Raw genomic sequence first — 27,571 nt, 5'->3', positions numbered from 1 at the left:
TGCTGTAAACACACAACACGAACCCAAAATAAACAAAAATACAAACAAAAAATGTCAAGGAAATGCTTGTGAAAAATGGTTAGGAATAAAAAAACAGGTTTACATGAAATAGATATTTTAGCTTTCAGTACATTAACTGTGCTAATGTAGTTATGCTAACATGCTAAACCATGACCCCCTAGCTGAAACACTTAATCCAACCCATAAACAAACTAACAAACAACAACAACAACAACAAAAATTTAAACCATGATCATTTGCTTTAAACAGAAAGAGGAAAAACAGGGCTAATATAGGTATGCTAACATGCTAAACAATGACCCCATGCTAAAAACAAACAAAAACATCAAGAAAACGCCTGTGAAAATAGTTATGACAAATATTTTAGCATTCAGTATGCTAACTGGGCTAATGTAGCTATGCTAACATGTTAAACCATGATCCCCTTTTTATACAGCCAACAGAAAAAAGTCAAGAAAATTCATAGGTTTTCATGGAACAGAAATTTAAGCTTTTAGTATGCTAACATGCTAAACCCTTTTTCTGTAAACACTTAACGCAAAACCAACCAACCAACCCAAACAAACAAACAAACAAACAAAAAAGTCAAGGAAATGCTTGTGAAAATGGTAGAACCATTTAATAATAATAATAAAAAAAGGTTTACATGGAATAGATATTTTAGCATTTAATGTTTACATTGCTAATGTAACAATGCTAACATGCTTGACCCCTTGATGCAAACACCCAACCCAACATAAAAACAAATAAAATTAAAAAAAGTCAAGAAAATGCTTGTGAAAATGGTTATAGAGAAAATGTAATAATAATAATAAAAAATAGGTTTACATGGAATAGATATTTTAGCATTCAGTATGTTAACATGCTAGACCCCTTGATGTGAACACCCAACCCAACCTAAAAACAAATAAAATAATAATTTAAAAAAAAAGGGTAAAGAAAATGCTTGTGAAAATGGTTAGGACTAAAAAATAGGTTTACATGGGATAAATATTTTAGCTTTCAGTATGCTAACCGGGCTAATGTGGCTATGCTAACATATTAAATCATGATCCCTTACAGCCAAAAGAGAGAAAAAAAAGCTTGTGAAAATGGTTAGGACTAAAAAACATGTTGACATGGAATAGATATTTTGGCGTTTAGTATGTTAACAGGGCTAATATAGGTATGCTAACATGCTAAATCATGACCCCTTGCGGTAAACACACAACACATCCCTCCCTCCCACCTCACACCACCCCATTAAAAAAAGGACAAAAATACAGATTTAAAGACTGGAAACATGGAAACTTTAGCCCACTGTCACTTTAACATAAAACCTGTTTAGGACACTTTTTCTTTTTTTTTTTATCTTCAATACGTACCTCGGTTTTTAACCATTTTTCGGTTCGGTTCTCATATTTTGCCACTTGAGTGTTTTTTTTGTTTTTGTTTTTGTTTTTCCAACAAATTAACAAAATACTGCCGTATACCTCTGTACACTGGAAAAAGCATGGTTTAGTATATGTCTGCTTGTTTTTTCTTCACTATTGCTGTAACTGAATAAAAACAAGATATAACTTTAAACGTTTTGAATGATGAAACACTCGTCTGCAATAATATATGGTTCATCTGTGTTCTTCAAGCCATCTTGTGTATTTTCATAAGCCATTGCTAATCGACATACATAGAATATGAGTATAGAATTTATTGCCTGCCTCATTCTGTGATAAGAATCCACATCAGATTACATAAGGAAGTTATTTCAAACACTCGCCTGACGTTGTGAATTAAAAACAAGTTAATGTTTTTTATAACTTTTGTTTTTATAACTCTTTTCTTGGACAACAGGTTTAGAAAGGCTTATCATTGCATGTCATTATAATGGAAGATGCTCTGTGTGTTGCTTTTTCACATATAAGCGGGGAAGCATTTCCTCATTTCAGAAATCACGGGCACACATACAACAAATTCTGAGATAAATAAAGCAAGGAAATTATTTAAATGCAAAACCGAAAAAACGGAATTCACAAGAGCCTATTGAACCGTGGATGACGTACCGAACGGTTCGATATTACATTGAGAATTGTGACAGCCCTACTTTGTACACCACATTCCTGTTGTTTTTATCATTACTATTTTTAGAAGCAAAAAAAAAATCATTCAGTGCTGCATGTTACTGTAAAATGACCACAGGCAAGCATATTTTACTCTGCTTCACATAATGCCCGTGGTAAAGAGTGGCTTAATGCTTTAATAGCATGAAATTTGTTTGTGGTATCAACAGTCGGTAGAATCAAGATTGTGAAGTGCGGACAGCGTACAATGGTACACTATCGCTGCCTTGTGCTGTTATGTACTGTAAGGCACAATAAAGCATTGGCTGCCATGTCACAAGACCTATTAACATTCAGCCCTATAAACACATGACAGCATGTCATGCCCCAGTTGAGCACACTGCACTTTCTCCTTCCTCCTCTCCACCAATGCAGGAAAGACATGAATCGCAAACAACAGTGTAGCAAAGAACTGCATGACCTTATACTGTCTCTCTCTCTTGCTTTATTTTTCTTCTCACATTTTTCGCATTCTTTTGAGAAACTGTAAGCCGCCAAACAGAAAGTCGGATTATTGACGAGAGACTTCTGAGAAAAAAAAAAAAATGTGGGCAGGGTGATGTTTTGAAGTGAGCTGCGCACAAATGCAAACTAGGTCAGAGGAGAGCCGTACAGGGGCCGTTCTGCTGATTGATAGATGGCAGTGTGTGCTGCCTTGAACGGAGATGAGTTCACGTGCCTTCTTGGAAAGAAAAACATCTTTCCCCTTCTACTTACCCCTTGAGAGGTCAGGGCACTACTTGTATGTCAGTAGTATTTTGGTTTTCACCAAAATACTCAGGGCTCAGATGTTTCTCAGGAGAAAAAGATCTAAGTAATCTCACACATCTTTGAAAGTTTCAGAAGAGATAACATCTCATGCTTGGGTTTGCCAAGTTTCCAATCAAACGTCAGGGATTTTAATATGAGCTCAAAGACTTCTCATGATTTTGGCATGAAAATGTTCACATGCAGGTTTTTGCGCACGAATACATTGCAAGTTCCAACAACAGGGAATTTGGGAGCAAGTTCCAACGATTACTCAAAAGCTCACGGTTAAAGAGATAGTTCACCCAAAAATAAAAATTGTGTCATTAATTACTCACCCTAATGTCTCTCCAAACACGTAAGACCTTCATTCACCTTTGGAACGCAAATGAAGATATTTTTGATGAAATCTGAGAGCTTTCTGATCTTGCATAGACAGCAACGCAACTGACATGTACAAGGCCCAGAAAGGTTGTAAGGACATTGTTAAAATAGTCAATGTGACATCAGTGGTTCAACTTTAATTTTATGAAGCTTTTTAATTTTCAGGAACAATAAATTACTTTATTGAACAATTTCTCCTCTTCCGTGTCAGCCTCCGCCATGCGTTAATGAGAATGTAAAGGCAAATTTATACTCAACGCGTGTTGGCTGAAGTTCGCTTTGAGTGTGCGCAACCTTATTCCACGTGGCATTTGCACAGAATTTTTTGTAACTTTCCACACGGCTTTGAGGCGACTCTAGCTGATCAGGCACGTCTTTAGCAGAAATTAGCTTTTTTTTAGTGAAAGTAAATGTCCTGATTAATGAAACTGTCCTTGACTGGCCTTGAGCGTGGTAGTACACTTGCTGTTTATGGGAGGGTCAGAGAGCTCCCGGACTTCATCAAAAATATCTTCATTTGTGTTCCAAAGATAAAAGGTCTTACGGGTTTGGAACAACATGAGGGTGAGTAATTAATGACAGAATTTTCATTTTTGGGTGAACTAACCCTTTAAGGACATGGTGTTGCAAGAATACCACGATGCACGCATTTGTTTTCTGTCCACACAAAAAAGTATTCTCATAGATTTATAAAATTAAGGTTGAACCACTGATGTCACATGGAGTATTTTAACGATGACCTTACTACCTTTCTGGTCCTTGAACGTGGTAGTTCCGTTGCTGTCAATGCAGAGTCAGATATCTTTTTTATTTCATCAAAAATATCTTAATATGTGTTCTGAAGGCGAACAAATGTATTACGGGTTTGGAACAACATGTTCTGATCATATCCATAAGTGAAAATTTCATTGTTACTTTAAACTTTAGATGCATTGAAATGTTTTACATTTTGCAGCTAGATCATATGAAACTGCCAACCTGGTCTCATCACGAAAACATAACTGTGAATGAGAACAAAAGTGAATGTGAAGAAAAAATGCAATTGCAAGCATACCATTTTAGCTTGTTTTTTGATCTCTCATCTTTCAACTCTTTTATCGTGAATCATGTTTTACGTGATTCATACATAAGGATTCCACATCCTAAGTCCAATTTGGTGCCAACTTGAGGTACCGAGCAAGCTTGTTACGTCCGGTAGGCGAAACATATGGAGCTGTAATCATAACTGTGTACGAAAACGATTACAAGTGCTCACCGTTTTACTGACTCTAGTGGACATTTCGGTTGGAAGATGCAGTGATATGTACCTACTGGTACGTATTTCGCATCTCAAAAGTAATTGAACGCTTTGAGGAATTGAACAGGTGTATGTTTATTAGCCAGTTAGTCAGCTATTAGCTTAGCATGTTGATCACTGTGATGGTTTTTGCACTGCTGTGGTCAATATCTAAAACAACAAGTAGACTTGTACCATAAAATAGTTATTTAAAATAACATACCATCTGCACTACACCTTAACCTACCAGATAGTTTGAACAAAAGCGAATGTGATGTAAAAACACGATCACAAGCATGCTGTTTTAGCTTGTTTTTCAATCTCTCATCTTTCGGCTCTTTTAGCGCGAGTCATTTTTCACGGGATTCGTACCTAGGATTTTGCATCCTAAGTTTAATTCTGTGCCAGCTGAGGTACCGAGCAAGCTTGTTACGTCCGGCAAGCGAAACACATTAGAGCTGTAATAATAACTGTGCACGAAAACAATTACAAGTACTCGCCGTTTTTCCGCCACTAGTGGACATTTTGGAGATGAAGTCCAATTATGTGCCAGATGAACTACCGAGCAAGCTTGTTACGTTTGGAAAGTAAAACATATGGAGCTGTAATAATAACCGTGTACGTTTTACCGCCACTAGTGGACATTTCTGTTGGAAACTGTAGTGCTATTGCAGTGCTGTTGGTACGTATTTCGCATCTCGTGAAAACGTTCCCACAGGTACGTTTTCGTCACAAGATAAGGTTGGAAACTGCCGGCTGTGATTCTAATAAAAGATTCTGTCCAACTAGGGGTGAAATTTTGGAGACGAAGTCCAATTCCGTGCCAGCTGAGCTACCGAGCAAGCTTGTTACGTCTGGAAAGTAAACATATGGAGCTGTAAACATAACTGTGTATGAAAACGATTATGAGTGATGGCTGTTTTACTGCCTCTAATGGACATTTCTATTGGAAACTGCAGTGATTATGTACCTATTGGTATGTATTTTGCATCTCGCAAAAATGTTCTCACAGGTACGTTTTCGTCATGAGATCAGGTTGGAAAATGCCAGACTGGCTGTGATTCTAATAAAAAATTCTGTGTGATCTGAGACGATCATAAGTGAATTTTGGAGATGCGTAAACGCAGCTTTAGGGTGTGCAATAACAGTCAGTGTAAGGTAAAATAAGGGCACAGAATCACACTGTTAATGTCAGTGCCACAATGCCCGCCCACCCTAAGACCACCATGCGAAAATAAACCATAAATGATTAATTTAAATGAGTGTAATACTTGATACTGTTAAAAGGGGGCCCACAAATCCACTTGTTAGACTAGAGTGAACAGGTTGCTAAATGCTAAGTCATTTTACATCTTTATGACAGCTGGAACATGGTTCAGTTCTTGGGAAAGTGCCCTGGTTTCTGCGTCAGCAGGATTATATCTTCCATAGCATGCACCCTTAGATCAGCTCTTAGTAAATGTGTGGGTGTGTCCGTGATCCTTTTGCAAAAACTTGAGAGTATCCTGTTTCACGACAGTCATAAGAAAAACATCTCACGCATGATGCAAATGACATTTGGTGATAGCAGATAAGCCACCATCACATTTTCAATTCAAGATATTTTGCAGTCTTAGGACTAAAATTTTAAGGGTGACCCAAATCATGTATCGTTCTTTAAAGTGACCTGATTCGCTTTTAAGTCTCGGGCCTCTAAAATCTTTTGTGTACAGTATGCAAAGAATGTCCGTCTTAAGTGAGCGTACAACACAACAGAGAGTTCATTGTCAGGGCGAGACTTTCTGGCAGATGTTAAACAGGTGACCTGTGGGGCAGCTGTTTGGTGCCGTGTTTCATGGTCCACGACTGACAGCAACTACTGCAGGGATATAGAAGCTGAACGGCACTAGACGCAGAGTTTTATACCAGATTCTATTTCAGTTTCGCGGGCTCAATCATATGAGAATTCAGACAGTCTAATGTGGGTGTTGTATACTGTAGACTGAAACGGCAGCCTAGGGCACTGCTCAAATTACAGAACGTTGAGGAAAAACACACACAGACACGCAAGTCTGCAAGCGCACAAGCACACACCTTTCTTCCACAGAAACAATTAAAAGAACCACACAGACACCGTAGTTAACAATAAACTAATCTTATTTTGTCTCTTTTTCTCCTGCTATTTACATTGGTACCTAATGTGCAAATTAATAATTTAAAGTAGTGTAAAACTCTCAAATGAATACAAAATCATATTTTACAATTCTAAGACAGTGAGAGTCCATGAGCTTGTCAAATATAAAGGAGGGAAAGGAAAAGCAGGAAGATGGGAAGCGAAAGACACACATGATTGTGGAGGTGTAGAAACGTGGGAAGAGAACGAAGCAGTGGACATCCTTGGCCAGGAAAGACAAAACACTTATAGAGACACGGCGTTGGTTACCTGGACACCGCTACACAACAAAACACAACAAGCGCTGCTCTTATGGTAATTTTGTTCATGAAGTAGAAAAGCACTTGGTCCTTTGCTTAGCAGAGGCACACAAAGTGGCTAACATGCTAGTCATGCTAGTTGGCGCAGTTATTGGTGCGGTAACATCCTGATTTTCTAACACACAATGAGAATTAGTGCTTCGAGCAATCGAAGGGGTGTGTTTGTTAGCCGGTTAGTCAGTAATTAGCTTAGCACGTTGTACGCTGTGATGGTTTTTGCACTGCTGTGATTAATATCTAAAACAACAGGTAGGCTTGTACCATAAAATGTCCAATTTTACATTTAGAGATTTGATTTGACAATATGTCCTAACCGGTCGTGAGACAGATTTTGTCCAAACTAAATGTATGAAAACTTTGTCCATCGTTTTGTTTCAACCCTGATAGCACACGTACATCATGTAGACGTCTATTTGACATCTGCATTTACATCTGAAAGACGTGTTTTTTGAGTGTTTGCTCATCTGCAATACGTCCATAGACGTTTCCTATCAGATGTCAAATAGACGTTTATTAGATGTCTTTAAGATGTTTATGATATAGAATGTATGAAGAACTGACATCTGAAAGACGTCTGTCAGACGTTCGTATACAGCAGATACTTTCCAGATCAAGTGATCTTTAACAGACATCTTGCAGATGTACATGTGCTATCTAGGAAAAGCTGCGTTTCCATTACCCTTCAAATTGCGCAAATTGAAATTGTGAATTAAAAATACGCCTAATGGAAACACGTCAATTTTGCAGAAACTTCCATAGAGCGCTAAAACGTTTTTACGCTCGCATGTGGTGGTTTTTTAGGCAATTCGAAAAACGAATATTTCGCAAAACTGCAATGGAAACGTTTTTTTTTTTTTTTTTTGCATTTACAGGTCACCTTGCGTATATAAAAGACACATGGTCATTCTTTAATGTACTATAACCTTTGACTACACAATGCTTGAATAAGGGGCTTTCCTTGCCGTTAAAGCTGGGATAACCCATTATTTACAATGCACAAGTTTGCACAGCCAATTGCGGCTACTCTAGTAAACGCTTGTGTTTATGCCAGGCATGCCGAGTCTCATTTCAGTTTCAGAAGTGTCCCAGAAGCAGCTCTCTGTGCTGCTTCTGTAAAGACAGATGCCTATGTTTCCTACAGTTAAAATTAATGGCAAGTCCGGTGGCTTTAAGTCATTTCTTAAGTTTTTTTATTGACATTTATAAAACATTGCAAAAGGTAATGGAAACGCAACTACTGGGTTGCTTCACCCGCAGTGCAATCGCATAGGTCATTTATTAAACATAAAACATGTTCTGATTGGCTGTGAATTTGTCGTGTTATTGTACACGTGAAACTTTCAGCTACTAACATTTCAAGCTGAACCTACTTAGGGCACGATTTTACACTACTATGTAATCTATGAGTTAAAAACCTAAAAATGCTTTTGAGAGGTAGATTTGTACCTTTAAATATCCAATTTTACATTTATAGATTTAGATGCTTCTATGTATATGATAATCACAATTGTGTGGTTAAGACTAATATTCCTGAGGACGAATGAAATGAGGATGAAGGACCATTTTTGGCACATGAGAGGCTAGCATGGCAGTGTTAGCATGAGTGCTACAGAATGTTGATGAGCAGTTGCCAATTGCTTATAGCCAAGCTGTGCCATTGGTGAAGGTATAAAACAGTTGACAAATACACAGTTTCATAAACTTTCCAACTTTAGTCCACTGCTGAAGCATATAAGGGTTTGCATTTCATACAGATATCCTCAGGTACGGTGGTTCTTGTAATTTAGCATTCGCTAGCATGACTGTGTTATATATTGCAAATACAGAAAGCAATGAATGGAAGTCAAATGCTTGCTGTACTGGATGTCAAGTTCAAGTAGCACACAATAGTGAGGTTTCATTTGATATCATGAAGGAATGCAAACCCTTCTATGAAAAGGCTTTATATTACAATATACTGCATGATGAACAGTATATATATATATATATATATATATCCCACACGATCAATTGTAAAGCACACTCTGATATGCCACATATTGAATATTTTCCACCATAATAATCCCTGTACAGCAGACCTCTTATAATCTCATCTATATCCCGTAGAATCATATGGGGAAAAGTAGAATATGGCTGACGTCATGAATGCATAGATAAAAGGGGGAGGGGTGGCGGTTGTTACCAAACTTATTGCTTTCAAAAAAATCAGAGTGCTGAACAGTGCATCTCCCTCCCGTTGTAATTATTTGCAATGCACAGCAAAATCAATGTTATTCAATATTAAGATTCCAAAGAGCTGTGAAGTATTGCATTATAATGACCTCTAAACAGAGTTTTCCCATCCATGATTGGGAAGCTCCGTTAGAGACTGACGTATGCTTTTACATCTCTTTCTGCAGGTACAAGGAGTTTACAACACGGACTGAGCAAAATGCACAGACGAGAGCTTTTACTCTAGAACAAGTAAAAGATTGAAGTAAATCGGACATAGGACAAACAATAACACAATCTCTGGCCAAAGCTGTAAACTGATTCTGGTTGCACTTCCTGTCATTGTAAAGCAGTGTTCGTTCGCTATTGAGAGTAAAGTAACAAGAATACAAGGAGGCCGATCTTAAATATAGTAGGAAAATGTTATGCCAGTTCGTTGTATCGCTTGCAAAGTGCAAAAAGGTGGAGGTGTTGCTGTTCTTGTCACACACATTGGGGGTGGCTATATATGTGTGCACATTTGCAGGGCTATCCAGGTCGGTGCACCTTCACCTCTCGTTCCCTACGTTTCAGCTCCTCTCTATAACAGTATGAACAAAAGTTCTCTGTCTCGGGGCGGCCATAGAAGGTGCAGTTCTCCCTCCTGCAACGTTTCTGCTGAAAACAGTACATTGGGCAAACGCCACTCTGCCCTTTGGTTTTGTCCTGCCCCAGCCAGGCATGGGGCGCCGGGTCCTCATCTGCAAACTCCAGACAGTCCCGGATGTCGCCAGTGTTGAATCCGTTGGTATAAGTGTGGGACTTGTGTTCCCCAGGCATGTTGTACGGGAGGGCGTCTACGGCATTAATGGTACGGATGCCAGACATGCGGGCTGGGCTGTAGCTCTGTGAGGACAGTGAGCGGTTTTGCTGGGGGTAGGTAGCACAAGTTTTGAGAGTGCCGACCACTGGCTTGTAGGATTCATCTTGGTAGCTGGATGACTGCACATTGACATCCCGCAGGTGGATGACACTGTGCCTCTGGATAGGTGGCGTATGGCTATAGTGAGCTGAAACAGGGACTGGACCAGGTCTCTTAGCACCGTTACTAGGGGAGGAGAAAGGGACAGGGGACATGGAGGATCCTGGGATGGAGGCTGGGATGGGTATCGGGATAGGGGAAGCGGCAAGTTTTGGGCTTCCCCTTTCTTGGACCTTCACAGCCTGGGAAGGATTATGGCTAGGTTGTAACACCGGTGAGCAACTCTCAGGTGGAGAGCTATCTGAACGCTCCCTTTGGAAAACACTCTCCTGTTCAGGCTTCTTTAGTGCCACCCCATTGGTCTGAGGCTTCTTCTCAGCCTCAGCCTTTCTCTTCTGTTCCTGCTCAGCACTAAAGCGTTCCTGGGCACTGCTCAGGTAGAAGCTGATCATTTCTTCATGGAACTGGTGTCGGTGGCTGGTGAGCAGCAACCCAGCAAAGATGAATTTGCGCTCACCCTGCATGGCTGCCCGAAGTATGTTCAGGCTGAGTTTGACATCTGTGCTGTACTTCCAGTTGTCCAGTGTCCGATCACCAGAGTTTTTGCCTGATCCAGGCGGTCTCTCAACAGGTGAGCTACCAGAAGCACGGTCTGTAGGAGAAGGACTAGTTGCCTTTTCTGAGGAGGATGTGCTGGCCGACTGGCCTGACTCCTCTTTGCTCCCTTTTCGTGTTTTCGAGTCCTTTTTCTTGGATTTCTGCTCTCCGTTTTCTACAGTTCGACCATTTGTTGAAGTGGACTTGCTGATCTTTCCATGAACAAGTCCTCCAAGGCCACCCATATTCTTCTTAAGTTTGATTCCCAGAGTCTTGCTGAAGCTGCCCAGTTTGTTGGCCACTGAGTCCGCCCGTGTTTTGTCTTTGTCCTTTCGCTGCTTGTCTTTGTCCTTTTCCTTACTCGACTTGCCATTATTGATGTTGGAATTACTGCAAACAGACTCCCGGTCCGAGTCCATGGATTCTGCCAGAGACTGTACATCCTCACCTGCAGAGGCAGTGGGTGACTCGGGCTGAGCCAAGGGAGCCTGTAATATACAGATTAGCCATGAGGACTCAAACTGTAGACACCTTTAGCAAGTATTGTTGTCAAAAATGGTAAAAAAGCGGGACAACCATGCTCCTGGAGGGCTACCGTCCTGCAGAGTTTAGCACCAGTGTAACAGAGGCCAGCTGGTAAGTTCTGTGCAGGTAAACTTCGCTCGTGGGTGCGAGTAGGCGCGGTGGGGTTACACTGGTGCCGTGATCCGGATGGGAGTGAGGTTTGGGGGGGTGAGTATAACAGAGGCCAGCTGGTAAGTGCTGTGCAGGTAAACCTCACTCCCCTGATTTCAAGAGGTGCCTAGCGACTGATGCTAGATGCTGGGGTCTTTAGCTTTGTTAGTACGCCTGGCTTCCTTGCCCTCCTGGGTTCGAGTCCCGTTTGAGCGGGTGCAAATAATTTAGGTTTGTTTGATTATGGTTGGTGTAACCTCCCTGAGATTACACTAACCTTAATCAAACACACCTAAACCAGCTAATTAAGGTGTTCAGGATTACTTGAAAACATCGCCAGGTGTGTTGAAGCAGAGTTGGAAATGAAGTCTGCAGGAAGGTAGCCCTAGAGGAGCAGGGTTTGCAACCCCTGTCAACCAATAAATCCACAACCACTTACCCTTGTTTCAGAAGGAATTCGAATCCATGTTACATTCATGTAGTTGTGCAGAAGGTTTAGTTTAGCTTCCAGTGATAGAATAAGACTAGAGAAAGAGAAAAAAGTCAAAAATCTCTACTAAAATCTAATTTGTAGCTTAAAAGTGTTTATCAGCTCGAATGAGGCATTGAATATTCTTGTCATCTCTTATGTGCCAGTGAAGGAATGGAAGAAATTACAAACCATTTCAGGCATGCAACTAGGAACTCGATCAATGCATAAATCTAGTCACCAGAGAGTGACAGTTTGTACTCATCAGTCCATTATGGAGCCAATGGACTGGGAGCCAAACCATTAGTTACTTCAGTGCAGATGTTTGTTTTGGGTCTCTGTTCTTCCTTCTGTAAGTCATGGCTGGGGTGGTGCTGCAGCAATTTATTTATATGCTTTAACTGGCTGACCTCTGCAAAGTTACTCAGATTTGAAAACATCCTGCACAAGTCCTCTTAACCATAAGATTAAATGCAAGAATATGCAACTGCTAAAAGTTTGGAACATGTACAGGCTTTAATGACTGAATGAGGCTTTCAAGAGCCAAATGACCTCTGTGAGGATAATGTGGCCTGGTGCCATGTGCTGGGACCTTCTGGACAGATTTAGTCCAACTAAATCTCTCATAGGGTAAAGATAACATATATAGAGAGGCCCTCAATTGACTTTTGTCTTAATTACCCTTCATTTAGGCTACAGCCTGCTCACAAGTTATGAATTTAATTTAGCTAAGCTTGCTGTAGGGGTAGATGGAGGATGAGAGAGGAAAAGAGGTGTCTTACTTTGCCAACTTAGCATTGTCATTGTCATCCCTCCCCCACTCCCAGTCCCTCCCAGGGTCCACTGCGAAGTGCAACGCTAGCAGCTTGTGCTCAGAGTCGGTCAGTGGGATGACGGCTAGAAGAGAGGGACAAAAACATGAGTTGAAAGACTTCCGATTAACCAGTTTCCAAACAGACTGAAGCAAACAGTGGGCCTAGTTTTTGGATACTTGATACTAAAACTAGGGAAGAGGTGTATTTGTTTACTTTACAGTGCTTGGCTACTTTTAAAGGGATAGTTCACCCAAAAGTAAAGGTTCTGTCATTATGTTTAATGTTATAGGCATCACACTTGATTTAACAGGCAAAGTTTATTGGTGCATAATGGCTTAAATTTATGAATTTTTCTTCACACAATTCATTTCTAGGGTGAATTTTTCCCCAGTGGTTTGTTTCTTTCTAAGAATCATCCATTACTACTTCACTAGAAAGTATGACAGAAGTGTAAAAGAAACAGAAATTTCCATGATTCCAACACCCTTTCACAGGAAAAACATTTCAACATTAATCAAGGGGTATGTTAACCGTAAGTCAACAGGCCTGGGTGTGGCACTGTTTCCTAAAAACAAAATATCACGGCCTTCCATCCGTTCTAACTACTTCCCTTTTGCCCTTTTGCCGTCACTGTATTTGTCACTGTACCTGACTAGTCTTTTCAAACCATAGGCACCAGACAGAATGGAAGAGAAAAGAGAGAGTGGGTTGAAACAAGAGAGATAAAGAGAGCGATTCAGTTCTCGTGACTGTTGGAAAATACAGCATGTTTGAACAGAGGACGTTCCAACCCCTTCTGTCACAACCATACACTCACAAACACGCACACACTGATAGAACAAACTGTCTCCTCTCCTCATGAACGGCCTGCCATTTGCCAGGTGACTGCTGGGTAGAACTCACGGTGTACCAATGATGAACATACTGCTCTTCGATGACTCATTTAAATAACACTATGCAGAGTAGGAGTGAGAGACATCAAGTCACAGTAATGAATAAATGTGAGTGTGAAAGAAAGAAAAGGTCAAGGAGAGAGAAAGTGTTTGTAGTAGGACTGATTAAAAAGTAGAAAAAAATCAAATCGCAATGGAGATTATTACACCACAAAATTTACAGTCAAGATTTACACTAATATTCAAGATACACATTTTTAACAGCTCCAAGTTACTACACAAATCTAATACTATGATACGATCACTAAAAAGAAAGAGAAAATGACACCAGATATATAGATGGAGGAACATTTTCAAATATATTATTTAAAAATATAGCAGTTCAAATCATATGCAAGTCTAGTATGTAGAGAAGTGTACCATTTAGCCATATTCCACAGCAAGACATGAGCTTGCTTGAAGTACACTTCCTCCCCGTTGAATTTTCAATCAACACACGACTTTGCCTCCCACCCACGTCTTTTAATTCACAATCCTGGCAACCAGAAGCGCCAAAAATGTCCAGCTGGTCTACTGAACATTCATACAATCCAAAATCTCAGTTCACCCTTTAAGAATTTCCAACTATTATTCACTTCAAGCACATTTTGTCTTGAATATGTACCGTTCATTCAGTTTGTGTGTTTTTTTTAAAAAAAAAACAAAGGAATTATCAGCCGTGGAACAACCAATTACAACCATGGAATTACAATAGAATACAACTGTGAATGGCTGCTTCTGAAAGATTTGTCCTATTCAATTCTTCCAATAGAGCTCTGTGAGTCAAACCAACCAACACATGTATGAATCATCACATTGCAAATTTTGATTTGTAGAAAAAGATTTAGGTGCAACCTTCAGAAGCAAAATGCATTTACTGCAAACCAGGGTTGTGACCACTTTCAAATCAGACCGAAGCAAACAGATGGCTACATAAGACAATTTTAGGCTCGGTACTAATGCTGTTTTCACACCTGGCTCATTTGGCGCATATGTTTTAGAACCTGGCACATTTTCTTTCTTAGTTTGATTGGTTTAGGCATATATGAACACGACAATTGGACCAAAAAATTTGCCCAAAAACATTCAACTGAACAAGGTGATCTCGGCCTGGGACAACAGAGCAGTTCCAGCAATTGGGTGATTGCTCAAAAGCTCATGGAAGAAGAGATCGTTCACCCAAAAATGAAAATTCCGTCATTAATTACTCACCCTCATATTGTTCCAAGTCCGTAAGACCTTCATTCATCTTCGCAACACAAATTACAACATTTTTAATTAAATCCTTGAGCTTTCTGACCTTGCTTAGACAGCAACGCAACTACCTTGTTCAAGTCGTGCATCATGGTACTCTACTAAACGTGCATCGAAGACTGATGCAGAAGAAAGAAAACTTTTAAAAAAGTTATTTTTGTTTTCTTTGCACTCAAAAACTATTCTTGTAGCTTCATAAAATTAAGGTTGAACCACCGATGTCACATGGACTATTTTAATGATTTCCTTACTACCTTTTTGGACCTTGAACATGGTAGTTACGTTATTGTCTAGTCAGGGTCAGAAAGCTCAAGGATTTCATCAAAAATATCTTTATCTGTGTTCCAAAGATGAATAAAAGTCTTACGGTTTTGGAACGACATGAAGGTGAGTAATTAATGACAAAATTTTCGTAATTAATGACATTTTTGGGTGAACGATCCCTTGGGAGTGGGAGGTCACAGCTGAGCTGTTATTATGTACTTTTTGCTTTCACTGTAACTGCAACTTTTGGGTAGTGGGTAGTAGATTATGGGTAGTGTAGTTCTACAACAGGAATTTGGCAACTAAAGAAGAATGTTTGAAAATAAAGCCAAAATCACAGTGTTAAAAAGAATCTATCATTGCTTCGCAATCTTAAATCTCACATACAACTATGTTTGTTTAATAAGAATGTTGTTCCAAGATTGACAAAAGATGTTGATCCAAGAAAACATCCGAGCTGCCAAAATCATTTAGCCCGAGCATGACGTTCCTTTCACTGTTACTGAAACACATAAACTACTGGCGCATTTGAGGCTATGAGGTTTCGTCCAGCATTTTGTGGGTCAAATTCTTGGGGAGTCACACCAGGACAAGAAAGAGCATCCAAAGTCCAAACTGAAAGAAATGTAGGTGGAATTCCCAAAGCAGAGCACACACTGTTCAGAAAAACACACAGAATCGTACACGTGGGCATGCACTCATACATAAACCTAACCAACAAGCACCCCATTGTGTTCCCCGTTGCACACACAGATACAGTTTCCCACCAGAGTGGGGTCAGACGGTGAACGCTGGAGCTATGTGGGGTTGTGTCCCGACTCCTACACTGCAGCTGTCCTCCCTTCTCTGGCCCGGCATACACACTCACACGCTTCAGCTCGCATTGTTGTTACCAATTGGGCCGGTTCCAGGTCCAAACACCGCCATTGCCAGTTCTACCCTGCGGGACTAGAGCATAATGTATTTTGTATCCCTTCTGGCAGCCGTGTAGACCTGTCCTTGACTGACCCGCCTCAAATGCATACGTTTGAAACGGTGACGTCGAAGCCCCTCACTCAAGGAATGTGGAGTGTATTTCTTGGTTTTCTTTATCTCTACATTGTCTGTCTGTTGCTATAAGCGAAATACATAAACATCCGAGTGAGAATGGACGAGTAATCAGGAGATGACGAGACTGTAAATAAGGTCTTTCGCTGAGCGCTGCGGTGATAATACAAACAGAAGTTGTTGACAGACAACATTGCTCATGGAGTCTGACATGCAACGTTACAAGCGCATTACATGCAGAGTTTATTCCATTGGCACGAGGGGGAGGTTGATGTATGCCGAGTGGGTCTGGCTGCACGACATGGCACCGCCTCAGGAAAGTTAGGCAATGAGCGGGAATATCTGTCATGTGAGGCATGTGTGATATAATCCTTCAGAGAGTGACTCCCAAGGCATTATTTCCCGGGATCGTTGTGGTTTTCTCAACTCTCCCCCCTCTGCTGGGTGATATCAATCACTGCAGTTGCGCCCACTGAGGAAAACAATTAGTCCGCTCTAGTCACGCAAACCGTGCTTGTGCTCGATGAGGTGTGAATTCAGGAGTTTTCGTTCGCAGTTGTGTATTTTACAGTCACCGTAAACAATAATCTCTAGGCTAAACAAAGCTTTGTCGTGAATCTTCCGAAACATGCGTGGGAATGTGATTGCCTGCATATTTTCCAGGGCCACATAAAACATGCAAACTGTATACGGAAAAATCCGTAGGCTTTCTGATGCTCACCACTGATTGCGATGTTAGGAATCTGGATGTTTTTAACCCAAGCTTGGCGTGAGTTGGTCATGGCACAAGAAGGTTTTTCATTCTTTCAAGATGAAACTTTAAAAGCTGCCTGCTGAATGCCAAAGAAAATAGAGGTCTTCGTAAAACTGGACAGGCACGTCTTAAAATAGCAGCGCGCGTTTCCTATTGGTTGACTGGTGTCTTATAAAGTATACCCACAGAAAAACGAAGGTGCATTAAAGCAATACTAGCACTAGCACAGGGAAACCTTTCAGTATGTCTTCAACGTGCAGGAAAAAAAAAAACTTCAAAAGGGCCTTAAATCACCAAAAGAGTTTAAAATCAGTGACATATCACAATTACCCTGTGGTTAAAGAAAGATTACAAGTGGAAAAAGAGAAAAGTTGATAAAAGATATCTGATCACATTTTGGTTTTCTTGACAAAGACTTTTAGCTGACGTCTAACCTTAAGGAACAGGGAAAGGTTTTGCTATCTTTATAGTGACCAACTGAAGATTTCATGAAAATTTCATTTACAAAAAAGGCAAGCATGTTTCCACAAGCAACTAACAATTAGCTTAAATGATTAATAAAGTCGTCTTAATTTGTGTTCCGAAGAGGAACAAAGGTCATACATTTTTGGAACGACATGAGGGTGAGTAATTAATTACAGAATTTTCATTTTTAGGAGAACTGTTTCTTTAAGGGGTGGGGCATTTTCATTCTAAAGGACCTGATTGGCAAAAAATTGACCCGCCTACAAGTGCAGGATAAGTCATCAATATTTTTGCTCTTCTTTTCAAAAAAAAAAAAAAAAATACTGAAATTTTATGATGCCGTTTTAGTGCCACAATAAAAAAAAAAAAAAAAAAAAAAAAAAAAATCTAAGATAACGGGATTAAAGCCGTAATATTTTGAGAATAAAGTCGAAATTGTTATTGTCTGTTAATAAATATCATATTCTTGATATTAAGATGTTTCGGCGAGTCCTTAAAATCGACTCTTTCTCATCCCATTAAGATGATGCTTAGACGCAACAATATACAAATAAATAAATAATAATATATTCCGGTTGCCTAGGCTAGAGGCTATACTCTCAAAATATTATAAACTTAATTTCTACGATATAAATTCTCGAAACATTTCGACTTTTTTCTCAAAATATTTTGACTTTATTCTCGTAGTATTTCAACTTTATTTTGTAATATTTCAACTTTATTCTTGTAGTACTTTGACTTTATTCTCATAATATTTCTACTTTATTCTCATAATATTTCTACTTTATTCTTGTAATATTTCTACTTTATTCTCATAATATTTCTACTTTATTCTTATAATATTTAAACTTTATTCTTGAAAAATTACGACTTTATTCTCATAATATTTCAACTTTATTCTTGTATTATTTCTACTTTATTCTCATAATATTTCAACTTTATTCTCGTAATAATTTTCGACTTTATTCTTGAAATATTACAACTTTATTCTTGTAATATTTCAACTTTATTTTTGTAACATTTCGTCTTTATTTTCGTAATATTTTGTCTTTATTCTTGTAATATTTCAACTTTATTCTCGAAATATTCTGACTTTATTCTCGTAATATTTCGGCTTTATTCTTGTAATATTTCTACTTTATTCTCATAATATTTCATCTTTATTCTTGAAATATTACGACTTTATTTTTGTAATATTTTGTGTTTATTTTTGTAATATTTCATCTTTATTCTCGTAATATTTCGACCTCATTCTCTGTTATTTCAAATTTATTCTCTGTTATTTTGGCTTGTATTCTTGTAGTATTATGACTTTATTCTCGTAATTTCTACTTTATTCTCGTAATGTTTCAACTTTATTCTCGTAATATTTCGACATTATTCTTGTATTATTTTGACTTTATTCTCATAATATTTTGACTTTATTGTTGTAATTTCAACTTTATTCTGGAAATATTACAACTTTAATCTTGCAATTTTGACTTTATTCTCGAAATATTATGACTTTAATCTCGTAATCTAATTTATTTTTATTTTTTAACATGACACTAAAATGCAGTTGTAAAATTTCAATGTGCATACATGCTAAAAACGAATTACTTCATTAACTTTTAGAAATACTTCAAAGCTAGCATACATCGCAAGCCACAAGAGAAAAATTTCACGGGTCTTTTGACACAACTCCCTCTCTCACACACACACAAGAGTCTCAGTGTTCTCGAGAAACCGCTGGCACCTGAACACACACTGGGCAGACGGGCACTCCCTGGCAGACCCGAGCGGAAGATCCGGGGGGGGAGGGGGTATCACCCACCAAGACAGCCACACAGAGACAGACTCTCCGTCGGGAAGTGGAAGAAGGGAGGTAGGGGTTTGGGAGGAGCAGATTAGGGCCTAAACCACATGTAGCGGTTGGCTTGGACTGATCTTCCCTAAATGGCAGAGGCCAAGCGGTTCTTTAGGGATGGAGAGCGAGAGAAAGCAACTGGGTAAGAATAGAATCAGGGGAAATGAGTCAGAGGGAGATGCCCTGTTGTGTGAGGGTGTGCATTTGTGTAAAAGAGTGGTAAACGTGTATATGGGGCCTCATGGTGCTAACCGTCTCCAGACACGCGGCAACAAATGATCTCATTCGGCTCAGAAAAAAAAAAAAAAAACTAAAGCAAACGCTCCTTCACCTCACTGTGTAGCAGTGTGTATCCATAGGTACTTCTGAAAGATTTAGATTCTGAGTCATTACATTTTAAAGTTATTGAGAGTTTGAAATAAATTTGGCATTAGGTCATTCTTAAAGGATTAGTTTACTCCAGAACCCCAGCCAAGGAATAAAGGTCTTATCTAGCAAAAACGATCAGTCATTTTCTAAAAATAATAAACATTTCTATACTTTTTAACCACAAATGCTCGTCTCGCACTAGCTGGACTTCACGCATTACGTAATCATGTTGGAAAGGTCATGTGTGACGGAGACAGAAAACCGACGCAGTGTTTACAAAGCGAACAAGCAAAGAAAGTCAAACGCCTTATACACAAAAAGGTAAGATAACAATGACATTTTTAAAGTTGGAGGAAAAATCGAGATGGAGTTTTTCGCCATACCCTACCTTTTTGAACCAAAGTACACAGACAAACAACTAACCACGTGTGACCCTTCCAACTGAAAATGACAGATTGTTTTGGTAGATAAGACCCTTATTCCTCGGCTGGGATCGTGTAGAGCCATTTGAAGCTGCTTTGAAACTGCAATTTGGACCTTCAACCTGTTGGATCCAATTAAAGTTCACTATATGGAGAAAAATCCTGGAATGTTTTCCTCAAAAAACCTTTTCTACTGAAGAGAGAAAGACATAAACATCTTGGATGACATGGGGGTGAGTCAATTATCAGAAAATTTAAATTCTGGAGTGAACTAATCCATTAAGGAAAGTTTCTAACCTGTCAAAACTTTATCAGACAAAGTAGCTCAGGTCTTTTAAAACCTACTTGGAGTCAGTAAATTGTGTTTACTTTAAAAGTTACTAAATGTAATGTCACTTTTATTGTAATATAATATATAACTGACACCTTTCTAAAAAAGGTTGTTTATCCCACAGTTTCCTGTAGAGATAAATTACACACTTCGCAGAAAGGTGGAGGTATTCCAGACGGGAGTGTGCAAGGTGTTTTTCTTGTGTTTTCCGAGTAGCCATTCATATCCTGGAGAAATGTGACTACAGTGAAGGCCTCTAATCTGTCAACAACCCACTGCTTCAAACCGACCACATGCTTTTGGGGTCAATGGGTACGTGAGGGTATGTGAGGAGGTTTCCTGCGGTTAACAAAAGGACAGCACGCCATCTACCGGTGGTTCTCTATATCACCCAGACATGTTATTTACATAAACTACAGACAATACTGTCTATATTCATATTGTGGCAGAAAACCACATCAAATATGTTCTTTAAGGAGTAATTTATTGGAAAATGAACGTGTAACTGGGGCTAGTTGTCAAACTTTTGACTATTTTCTAGTGAACACTTCTCAGGGTTGGTTCCTTTCTGAAAGTGAATTTCTGTTATGACTACAAAAAGCTATTTGAAAATTTCCATTGTTATTACAGGGTATGTTTTCACAATATACGAGGAAAAAATGATCATAAAAATCACAAAACTGCTACATTTAAAGTTAAAAGTATCAACTTGGTATATCTCACCTCAATAAAAACAAGACACCTTTCTAGAAAAATGTGGTTAAAAATGACAAAAAATATTCTGATTTTAAGCAATTTTGCTTTAGACATTTGAAACTGCTAGATAAAACACACATTTATGCATTATGATTTTTACTTACAGTCATCAAAATATAGCCTGTGTGACAACTAGCCCTGGTGTCCCCTACAATATTAATTCGATTTTTGGTGTCTAAAGGTCTCATGCCACAGGCAAGGTTTTGCCCATCCTTGGCAGTTGGTGTGTGTTTGTGCCTGGCAAATGCCCTGACTGTGAGACAACTGCAGTGTGTGTGTGTCTATGTGAAGAGAACAGCTTGTACTGTACTGACAGCTTCAGTGTGTCAGTGAAACGGGGGCTGGAGAGAGCAAGAGAGAGAGATAAGCATGCGTGGATCTCTGCCTGCATTCCCATTCAGCCCTAGACAACATCAGCCTGTTGTGTGTTGTTTTACCTCATGCTCAAACTGGCACCACTGCAGTGTACAGACAGACTTCTGAGGGGGCGGGGCACATTATAGTGCACATTATACTATACTGCACAGATCGCAAGATAGGCCATAATGGTCTAGAACGGAGGCTCTAATTCAGACAGACAGCTAATAATGTCCTTAACTGGGAGCCAGACTCCCGGAGAGAGTCTGAAACAGTGTATTAAACCTTATAATTCCTTATTTTTTTTCTCTCTCTGTCTCAATCTCTGATCGACCGTAGTCTACGAAATGTTCTTTTAATAATTGATCAAAGGTAATTAGATCAGATTCAGGTCTGCATTATTCATTTAGCATGAGACGGCTTCGAGTCCGGTCTTTGCTATAATTTCAAGTTAATTTCAGTGGAATGAATAAACCAGCATTATAATTACACTTCAGGGATATACACTTCAGAAATGCATACTAATATGCTTTTCATACTAATTCTACAATATGCAAAATCTGCCTAGCATGCACATTTTCAGTGCATACCTGGATTTCAAGTGTGATGCATGAACCTGAAGTAATACTACCTGGGAATTTCAACATTTGATTTTTTAATAAAAATAACAATTTAAAAATCTTCCCATCAATTGGATTAAACATTAAAAATAAGAATTAAAAAAAATGTATATGTTAGGCATGCACTAAAATAAATCAGTAAATATTTTCATTATTTTTAGCACATAAATGGGTGATAGTGAAATTCTATACTATTTTATATAAATATATTTAAAAAATAAAATTAAATGCTTTGACTGCATTTAGGCATTACATCACAACATTATGTATATTCTAAATAAATAAACAAAATACAAAAATCTCCCCATCAGTTGGATTTTAACATTAAAAATAGGATTTTCAAAAAATGTATATATTAGGCATGCACTAAAAAAAAAAAAAAAAATATATATATATATATATATATTTTTTTTTTTTTTTCATTATTTTCATCACATAAATGGGTGATAGTAAAATTCCATACTATTTTGTAGAAATATATTTAAAAAATAAAATTAAATGCTACAACTGCATTTAGGCATCACTTCACAACATTATGTATATTCTTAATAAATAAATAAATAAATGAAATGCAAAACATCAATTGGATATTAAAATAAAAAAATAGGATTTTCAATAAATGTATATATGCACTAAAAATATATATTTTTTCATTATTTTCATCACATAAATGAGTGATAGTAAAATTCAATAATATTTTGTAGAAATATATTTTTAAAAAAAGTTGAATGCTATGACTGCATTTAGGCATCATATCACAACATTGTGTATATTATATATATATAATATACATATATATTATTTATTATATATAATAAATAAATAAATAAATAAAAAGGCAAAAAAAATCTCCCTATCAACTGAATTTTAAAATTAAAAATATGATTTTCAAAAAATGTATTAGGCATGCACTAAAAAAAATAAATCAATATATATATATTTTTTATTATTTTCATTGGTGATAGTTATTTTGTATACATATATATAAAAAATGACTGCATTTACGCATCACATCACAACATTATGTATCTTCTTTACACAAAAAAATGCACTAAAAATAAATCAATAATTATTTTCATCACATAAATGGGTGATAGTAAAATTCCATACTATTTTGTATAAATGTATTTAAAAATAAATAAATTAAATTAAATGCTATGACTGCATTTAGGCATCTTCTTTACACAAAAAATGCACTAAAATAGATCAATAATTATTTTCATCATATATATAAGTGATAGTAAACTTCCATACTATTTTGTATAAATGTATTTTAAAATAAATAAATAAAATTAAATGCTACAACTGCTTTTAGGCCTCACAATTTTAAAGTTTTCTAGAGATTACATTTAAGTGTTTTAAAGATTAAATTTAAGTAAGCATTAGATGACCACAAAGGTCTAAATGTAAAAATACGTGGAAAATAAGCATGCACAATTAAGTATCCAGTATCAACACTGAAACTGTTTTTATGCTATTTCTCCAGATGTTTCCATTTTGTTGTCTCAGTTGACTCAGTGGCTTTAATTTACTTCTCAACAGTAACTAGAACAGATTTTAAATAGGTTTTTTTTTAATAAATTATTGACTGTAAAACTTTTTAATCTACTTAGCATCCCTACCCTAAAGCATCCAACAGAGTCAAGATTGGATTTTATATCAATTAGACATAGTTACTTAACCCCAGCTGTATCATCTTATTATGTGATTGTTTGATTCAGTCTGTTGCGATGGTCTACCTTGCTCTCTCTGCTGGTCTCTCTGCTCCATGGACACCAGGGCGGAGAAGTGAGCCTGATCGTAGGCCAGGACCAACGGGGAACAGTGACAGCGGTTGGGAGGCACCTCCAACGGCAGGTACAGCCCTCCGAAGGGAATGGGTGCAAAAGCTGCAAGGTAAGCACATAAAAAGCTTTGTCTATTTTTCATAACATTACGGTTGAACCACTAATGTCACATGGACTATTTTAACAATGTCTTTACTACCATTCTGGGCCTTGAACATGGTAGTACCGCTGATGCCTATGCAGGGTCAGAAAGCTCTTGGATTTCATCAAAAATATCTTAATTTGGATTCCAAAGATGAAGTCTTACGGAATGACATGAGGGTTTGTAAAATTATAATTGGCTGAAATATCCATTTAAAGACTAAACTCATACTCAAATGTTTCATTGACACTGGTGAAACTGAATCTTAAAGAAGTAGTTCATGCAAAAAATCTAATTATCTTATTAAATAAGTCTAATCTTCCCCTCCAGTGGATCGTCTTTGGATCAGTCCCAACTTGTGAATGAATCATTTAGAATCTTAAACTGAGTCACTGAAAAGATTTGACTCAAAAGACTAGTTTGTTAATGAATCTACTTCTCTCATGAGCATTACAAGAGGAACTAGGGAAGACAATATTTTTAATTTAGTTCTGCTTTGTGTCATTTTTAAAGTTCGTAAGCAAAAGTTTGTAAGAAAGTCATGGTTTGGAACAGGGTGAAGGTGAGTAAATGACAGAATTTTAATTTTTGGGCACGCTAATCCTTCAGAAGCATTCGAGCATGTAATTACAGTCACACAAAGTTGAGTTATCAGCTGTTTAATAACTCCAGATAACAGCTTTAATTGGTTTTCAACCAGAAAATAAAGTTGTTTTCTAATGAAATAGGTTTTACATAAAAAGCACTATGTAGCCCTCTAGTGGTATGAATGAAAAACTGCACATATTCTAGCTCAGGAAGGGAGATCTTCCTTCCTGCACGGTTTAGTTCCAACCCTGATCAAACACACCTGTCTGTAATTATCAAGTGCTCCTTCAGATCCTAATTATTTGGTTCAGGTGTGTTTGATCAGGATTGGAGTTGAGCACCCTGTTCTAGCTAGAAAAGCAAATGCGGTCTTACCTTCCCCTCCAGAGTCTCTGAGCATGGTGTCGGCGATCACCACGATAGGTCTTCTCAGAACATGGGCAAGTACAAACACATGGAACTCCTCCAAGCTCTCGTAAACCGGGTCTTCTGAGTTATCAACCCTTTTGGAGACACACATACACATATAGTGACATATTTGTCAAAGAAAGTAATTCTTTACTAATGCAAGTAAGAAAATTAAATCAAGGTACAGCAGCTTACAATTCACTGTAATGTTACGTCTAATGATCGACCACATTTTTAAAAGAGCTTCAGACTACACCTGTCACACTCCGTAAAACCAAATAAGAATTTTTGGATAATCATCAATTTTAATCAACTACGGCTGTGTTCTAAATGAACTACTTGCACACTTTTAAAATATTACACAAAACATGTATAGCATGTGATGTTTTTGCAAAATATAATAGTAGAAAAAAACTGACACACTTCAAGCACTTTATCAGTACACACTGCAGATAAATTCGGTTGTCAGTTCACTTTTACTCCTTAAACGCATTCTGTACACACATAATTCACTAAAATATAGGAGTGACATCCGCATTCGATAACCACATTAACTTCTGAAAAATACAATGACAACTGCATTTACAGAAATTCTACACGGTGTGTATAGAACCGAACTGAACGACTAGTTGTTAATGACATATCTGAACATGCATCAGAAATGTGCTTTCGTCAGTATGTGAGATGCAAGAAAATAATAATGAAAGAAAAGCACATTTTGACACGGGACTAGTTGTTAATTTTTTAAAAAGAAGAGCAAGTGTAGAGCCCTGCCGCTTAATTTACTCTATAAAGAGCGTAGCTTAATGAGCTAAGACCAAACTACATGCCTAAAAGCACTTGTAAATATGAGGACATGGCAACACTGCAAGACAGCGCTCTCTAAAGCAGCCTCCCGAGCATAAACAAAACACAGCGCGTCTATCAGCGGTAGTTTAGTTTGTAATCGACGGACAAAAACAGTCTTCAGCCAAAAAAAAAGGCAGATACCAAACAGCTAAGTCCTTATTTACTCCTGCAAGACACCAAAATGTTGCTATGGTTAGAAATGCATGAGTGATTGCTGTTCCGTTCACACGTGAAATGATAATTTACGGGACTCACTCATGCATTTAAATGTGGTTGTCACTCCTGAAATTTGCAGCGTGTGCATAACTAAAAAATTAAAACTAATAAAGATGACTACAGCATATTAAAAAAGATTAAAAATGTAACATGAGTTTCACTATATGGTCAAAAAAAAAAAAAAAATTAAAAATTGAAATAAGGCTAAAATAAAATAAAATATATTTTATTTCCAAAATATAAATATTAGAACAAGATTAAGTACTAAAATTAGCAAGTAAAAAAAAGAATTATATATATATATATATATATATATATATATATATATATATAGAAATAATAATAATAATAATAATAATAATAATAATAATAAAAATAAAAAACAAAATAATAAAAAAGCGACTATAGCATTTAAAAAGATTAAAGATGCAACATGAATTTAAAAATAAAATAAGACCTAAAATATAAAGAGGTGTTATAAAATATAACACTGCATTGGAGCCTATTAAGCTTCATTGTATGGTAAAAAATAAATAAATAAATAAATAAATTGAAATGAAGCTGAAATGAAGCTGAAATAAAATAAAAAATAAAATAAAATAAAATAAAAATGTTGCCTCAGCAACAAACCGGAATAAGCTAAAGTACTAAAATTAAAACTCAAATAAAAATTACTAAATAATAAAAACTAAATAACGAATAAAACTAATAAAAATGACTACAGCATATTAAAAAAGATTAAAAATGTAACATGACTTTCAATGTATGGTAAAAAAAAAAAAAAAAAAAAAAAAAATAAAAAATAAAAAAACTGAAATAAAGCTAAAATGAAATAAAACAAAAATATTAGAATAAGATTAATTATAAATAAAGATGTAACATGAATTTAAAAATAAAATAATAAAATATTTCAAAATGTTTATTAAAACTATAAAAGTATAAAATAATAAAGTAACACTGCATTGGAGCCTACTGACTTTCATTTTATGGTCAAAAAATAAAAATAAAAATAATAATAAAATTAAAATGAAGCTGAACTAAAATAAAATAGAAACACTGGATTAAAAAAATAAAAATTAAAAATGTTGCCTCAGCAACAAACTGGAATAATATTGTGTAATAAAAAAACTAATTAAAAAAATTAAAATGAAGCTGAAATAAAATAAAACAGAAACACTGGATTAAAAAAAAAAAAAAAAATTACAAATGTTGCCTTAGCAACAAATGTGGATTAAATGCGGCTTTTACTCCTGAAACTTGCGTGTATGTGGCCATATTTATAGTAATATACAGTAGTAAGATAACAATATAACATCTCATACCTCATATATAGTAATTTAGCAATACAGCAACACAACACGCATGTGTGGTGCTATCATGAACGCGCGTCGAAGACTGACACGGAAGAGAAGAAATTGTTGAATAAAGTCGTATTTTTGT

General features: G+C 37.1%; 1 protein-coding gene across 2 annotated transcripts in view; it reads right to left on the bottom strand.

Moving 5' to 3' along the window:
• Positions 1-2,650: 2,650 nt before the first annotated feature.
• The window catches only part of otud7a (OTU deubiquitinase 7A), a 110,790-nt gene continuing 85,869 nt past the window's right edge, over positions 2,651-27,571 (bottom strand). For both annotated transcript variants that reach the window (XM_051099064.1, XM_051099065.1), the window contains exons 9-13: positions 25,034-25,161; positions 23,881-24,030; positions 12,692-12,806; positions 11,880-11,964; positions 2,651-11,253 (exon numbers count right to left, since the gene is read on the bottom strand). In XM_051099064.1, the coding sequence (XP_050955021.1) occupies positions 9,736-11,253; positions 11,880-11,964; positions 12,692-12,806; positions 23,881-24,030; positions 25,034-25,161 (1,996 nt within the window). In that variant the 3' untranslated portion in view covers positions 2,651-9,735. The remainder of the gene's footprint in view (positions 11,254-11,879; positions 11,965-12,691; positions 12,807-23,880; positions 24,031-25,033; positions 25,162-27,571) is intronic.

Source organism: Labeo rohita, chromosome 25, assembly GCF_022985175.1.
Source record: "Labeo rohita strain BAU-BD-2019 chromosome 25, IGBB_LRoh.1.0, whole genome shotgun sequence".
In the NCBI taxonomy this organism is placed as follows: Eukaryota; Metazoa; Chordata; class Actinopteri; order Cypriniformes; family Cyprinidae; genus Labeo; species Labeo rohita.
Note: the sequence above shows the minus strand (reverse complement) of the source record. Positions and strands in the feature narration are given on the sequence as shown.